The sequence below is a fragment of the Puntigrus tetrazona genome, unplaced genomic scaffold (assembly GCF_018831695.1).
Source record: "Puntigrus tetrazona isolate hp1 unplaced genomic scaffold, ASM1883169v1 S000000223, whole genome shotgun sequence".
Taxonomy (NCBI): domain Eukaryota; kingdom Metazoa; phylum Chordata; class Actinopteri; order Cypriniformes; family Cyprinidae; genus Puntigrus; species Puntigrus tetrazona.
The window spans coordinates 929,420-935,000 of record NW_025047891.1 but is presented as its reverse complement, the minus strand read 5'-3'; the positions used below and the strand labels follow the sequence as shown (position 1 = coordinate 935,000).

At 38.4% G+C, this 5,581-nt stretch overlaps 1 protein-coding gene across 1 annotated transcript; it reads right to left on the bottom strand.

The window, feature by feature from the left end:
* Positions 1-2,136: 2,136 nt before the first annotated feature.
* On the bottom strand, positions 2,137-3,760 carry LOC122333207 (sialic acid-binding Ig-like lectin 14). The gene is made up of 5 exons (XM_043230722.1): positions 3,593-3,760; positions 3,437-3,489; positions 2,926-3,279; positions 2,493-2,813; positions 2,137-2,411 (listed from the first exon to the last, which is right to left on the bottom strand). Exons 2-5 carry the CDS (start codon positions 3,480-3,482, stop codon positions 2,137-2,139), a joined length of 996 nt encoding a protein of 331 aa, XP_043086657.1. The 5' UTR covers positions 3,483-3,489; positions 3,593-3,760.
* Between the last annotated feature and the right edge of the window lie 1,821 nt (positions 3,761-5,581).

Sequence of the window (5,581 nt, the reverse complement as noted above, 5' to 3'; positions counted from 1 at the left end):
AATAGAGTCTCAGGATATCTGTTAGACATGAGGTGGAGGTGGACCCATCCTGATCGTGTGCACACAGCTTGCTGAATAATGTTTTCAGCTGAACGTTAACATTAAATCTAATAATTATAGGAGGTAAATGGGTCCATTTAACATAAAGTCGTAAAATATTGCATTAAAGCCATTGCCTTTATTATTGCCACTAGTAAAGGAAACTGAAAGACATGCTGATTATTTGGCCATGCATCTCTACTTCAGTCATGAAGAGTGCTATTATCATCAGTTCTCATCTTTTTGAAGGTAACATACTAACTATTCGATTTCAATGAATCAGATGAATCAATTTTCCCATGCTGGCCATTTTTTGCGTCGGCCAATCTGAATCTTAATGTAAAATATATATGTACGTATCTGCATATTGTTACAAAACTCGGTATGCGTCACTGGCACCATGCCCTGACCGTACTTAAAGAGTTTCGGGGGGCCTTTGTGATTAAAACATTTTTTAAGTATGCTTTTGATTAGTTTAGAGAACGCTTTTACACTAGACAGAGGGAGAAGTGTTAGTCAGAAGCTAATAACGAATTTGTGCTGTGTGTTTAACCCATCGGTAGCTTGCTCAAGGGCTCCTCCTCGTAGTTTCTTAAGAAAAGAGAGCGCTAGTCATTTACTCTCACACCTACAGTTACAAGCCCAACTCTGTAATTAGGCCACAGTTGTCCCCAAAGGTAGTCTGACCAAGAAATACAGCGTGTTGAATATTTAATGCTTTTTGGTGCTAGAGAACTTTTGAGGTTTCGGGGTTCAGTTTTCATGCTGGACACTGCAGAGTGTGTGTCCTGCGTCCGGCGTTTCATCAGTACAAACTAGTTCATTAATAAAATGAGCCGTTAATCAAATAATCAGCGCTTAAAACACTAATGGAATTATCTCGCTATTTTGGTGTCACCCCGGACCAGAAAAGTGTTCGTTTTTTCTAAATGTGTATTTATAGGTCATCTAATTGTTGAATAAATAGGACAATATTTGGCCGAGATGCAACTAAAAAATCTGGAATCTGAGCGCGCGAAAAAATTGGCTGAAAAAAGTTGTCCAGATGAAGTTCTAATTGCTAATCAAAATATAAAATATATATTAATATGTGTATATTTATGTTAGTAATATCTTAATGGAACATGATCTTTACTTAATATCCTAATTATTTTTGGCATAAAAGAAAAGTGTATAATTGTGTCCCACACAAACGCCTTGCTAACTTCAGTCATCCACTGATGAAAGATCAATACTGCTATTATGTGCTACAGTACTACTCTGAGTACTGGTTCATGTTTGTAATATTAAGCAGTGAGCACTGTGCCTGAGTGACAATGAAATCTTTAGGTTTGCACTATTTTCTTTGGTTTTAGTTTGAATGTTACCGGAGCACTTATTTTCACTAAATCATCTTTCTCTGCCGTCGGCTGGTCTGATCATCTGTCATGCACTGCCGCCTTCAGCTATATTTTAGTGTGATTTTTGCAGGGTGTTTTTATAAAAGTCATAATTTTGCAATACGATTGTTTTTTGCTATTTATAATGGCCACTATTAAGTGTTATCAGTGGCGTTTTTGGTATTGGCATTAAAAACAGAACAAAACTCCCAATAATCACACTGAGCATCATCAACAATTATTTATTTTTTTTGTAATAGTATATGAAACACACAACTATAAAAAAAAAAATTAAAATGCATTTTTTTAATTCATGGATAATAAAAAAATTATTTCAATGATATTTTGACCACTCAAGTAGGAAATGTTCAAAAGTCTGCTCACATCAAACCAGAGACACAGTTCATCGTCCTGTTTTTCATTAAAAAAACCTCTTGATTGGCTCGTTGTAGCCTCCTCGCAATCATGTGTGAGCCTCATGTTTCATGTGGAAATGTATTTTACAGTAAAAGTTATGAAAGTTGCTGAAGATAAACAGTCAAGCGAAAGCCAAAGAGATAATCAATAAAAAAATCAGTAATATTGAAATGACATTTCTGATGAATGTTATCCGTTTGCGGGCGTTGACAGAAATGGATGGAAGCTGAGAATAAATGAAAAAAAAATTAAACTTTCAATTTATATAAAAATAATGCTGATTATAAATGATTGCAGACTTTTAGTACTCACACTGGACGTCCAGCAGCACTGATGTGTTGTGAGATCCGTGTTTGTTGTCAGCTCTACAGTAGTATAGTCCTCTGTCTGTAGGGTCAGGGTTGTTGAGGGTCAGGTTTGGTCCGGTCTGAACTGGATTCAGGAGTTCTTCAGGGTCTCTGTACCAGGTGTAGTTCACTGCTGGGTTTGCATCACTGCTGCAGATCAGAGTCACTGAACGACCCTCCAGAACTAAACCAGCTGGGTTTATCCTCACTGATGTGTTTGTAGGAGCATCTGAAAAGCATTGAAAATCATGAGTCACAGCACTAGTTACAGATGAAAAGTCAGAATGGATTGATGTAGTTCCTGTCTTACACTGAACTCGTATCATACGGGAGCGCTGTGTTGTTATATTCCTCTGTAGCTGGTGTGTTGCGGTGCAGGTGAAAGTGACTTTGTGAAGACGGTGAGAAACAGTGAAGTTCAGATCAGAGACGAGCTCTGATTGGCTCTGATACTGCTGTCCTGTGATGTTCTCATTGAGAGACGAGGTCCACGTGAGAGATGGAGGACGAGACGGACAGAAGATCTTAGTAGAGCAGCGCAGACTCAATGAACTTTCCTCCATCACCTCCTCCATCTTCATCACCTCCTGCTGATCCTTAAAGACACTCAATGTGGGTTTGGGTGGAGATCCTGAAAAACACATAGAGATGTTACAAGATATAGATTAATACATCCTAAAATGAAGGGATGTATTGTTCAGTAGTAGATTTATTTTAATTTGTGTGAACAATATGAAACTCACCTGAGACGACAATTTGTAAGAGTGGATTATTTATGAAGCTATACCTCAGTTTATCATCTTCAAGTCTGAAGAAATATGATCCATTATGATTCTGATTGACATTATCGAAGCGTGTGCTGCAGTTTTTCTGTGTAGCAGTGCCTAATATTTCTCCTTTGAACAGTTTAGTGTCAGGGCTGCTGGAGTCAAACACTACAGAGTAAGGGTTTCCTTTATACCATATTCTCTTTGCTCTATCTGTGAGATCATTTTCATGTATTTTATCAACATCAAATGTGCAGGGAATGAAAACACAGGATCCTTGTAGAGCTTCTACTTTCTTTGGCAGATTGATACTAAACTTACAAAAAACACCTAAAACAGATGCAGACAAACAGAGAGAGGGAAGTAATCATAGAGTTTAAAAGCACACTTCTGCAACACGTATTGCTCTTCAGTCTCGTAAAGCTCATAAAAAAGTGCTTTTATAATAATAATTGTTAAGTGAAGGAATACTGTATAAGAATGAGACCTTGTATCAGAGAGCCAGCGAGGAGGAACATCAGCAGAGTTTCCATCGTTAACCTTACAGCGAATACAGAATTGACAAGAAAGCACTATTATATCTTCTCTGTTACAAATAGAGAGCTTTGCGAATTCTGTTTAACTTCAATGAAATACTACATACGAAATGTTGCTTATCTTGAACTTGTTTTAATCCTCGGAGTGTCTTAAACAGCCGAAGATCTCAAAACTACCAAATCTTTAAACGACTTGCGAGAAAAGAGCGTGGAAGATGACCGAATCCTCTGAGCTCTCGGCTCTTTTACACTGAACTGAGAGAGAGCTGTGAAAATAACACCGCTGCTATATTTGCCACCTTTTGTGTTTTTCTGCCTTCCCTTTAGTCACAGCTTACTAACAGTAGCCTAACCAAGAAAAGTATGTTTAACACTTTTTGGTAGACTGTGGTGGCATGAAAACATTTAGTGTTCAGTTCACACGGTGATGCACAAACAGTTTAAACCTTCAGAGAGATAAAAAAAATATATATATATATATATATATGCAGTAGTCTCCATATGTAGGTTATGTTTGCAGACACTGTTTCCTCTGAACTACAGAGCGAGTGTGTGCATGAATGAATTCCTGGTGAGTGTGTGTAAATGACTTGTTCTGTTTGTGTTTGTGTAATTGCTGTGCTGTTTAGTTCATTTAAGAGGAGTCTGAACACTCATTAAACTGGAGCTGCTGCTTTAGCTTAATAAGAATCAACTCATGCAGAAATATTCATGTTTTCATTAGAAAGAGGTGTGTGTGTGTGTGTGTGTGTGTGTGTGTGTGTGTCTTCTCTATCTGTTTATCTATATATCTTCCATCCATGCATTCATCCATCTATCTATTGTTCTGTCATTCAATATATATAGATATATTAGCGTTTGACAGACTTTATCCCTTACTGCAAGGAATAAATGTTTGTCTTTTATGTTGTAGAGAAGAAAAATCTTAGTCTTGGATCAAAATGGGGTGAGTTTTTTTTTTTTTTTTTTTAATAAGCCATTAAGTTATTATACCGAATTCCCCTCCCCAGCTATTTTTTTTTTGCTTCCCAAAAATACAGTATATCAGAAATGAAGGCTGCGCCGAATTCAAGAAACCCCCACGAAGTGGACAGCTAACAGTTTCTGTGAGGAAAGCTGCTTGATGAAGAACCGAGAAACGTCTCGTGAAAACCTTCAAGTCAATGGGAAATGACAGCAGGACTGTTTCTGTGCATGTTCTGACTGTGTTTCTGCTGAACTCTGAATATCATCTATATGCAGCATGAAGCGCAGAGCCCCGAGGATCCTGTGATAACAGCCATTAGACCTCCAGACATCTGCCTGAACCTGTTACTGCGTCTAATCTCAGCGGCTCCGGGAGAAACGCTTTATTTATCAGAATGATTGTATCTGGATCAGTGAGGGACCCTGCTGTCTATTAAGCACACTAGAATGCACACACCACGTCTAGTGAGCGCGTGAGATGAGGGTCATCTGAGGTCGAGCGCTTTGTGTTTGTGTCTCTTCTTTGCTGCAGCCTGGAAGGCTGTTCCCCATAAAACCTGACGGAGAACAACTTACACAAGTGTGTGTGTGTGTGTGCGTTTCCACTGTTTCAAGCGCTCTAAATGTCCCTTTCGATTTCTGAATAGCAGCAGTAACACTAGGTTTGTGTGCCTCGGCTGAGAATGACTAATCAGTCCATTAGAAATTATATAATCAGCAGCATATGAAAAAGCCTCATAAAGCACTTCAGAGATCATTAGACGTGATTAATATAATGTATATAATCACCATGTCCTTTATGTGAGGTGGTGATGATGATGATGACGAGCTCATGATATTTCAGCGATCGTAAAGGTTGTGCAATATTAACAAAAAAAATTGTTTTGTATTCGGATCTAGGTTTTTATTTGGCATTGGACACATTAAACATGAACATGTAGTTCCGGTCACCTTTGCGTCGATAAACATTAGGAAAAAAATGCAAACTTCCTCAAATCTGAGTGAGATTGGCAGCAGTGTTCAGCGTATAGTGAGCAGTATACTAGCACTGACTTCTGACATTTGTTTATAAACCGGCACGTGACAGCGCTCGTGTCCTGGGCCGTCAGAGGTCAGCGGGAGGAAGCCGA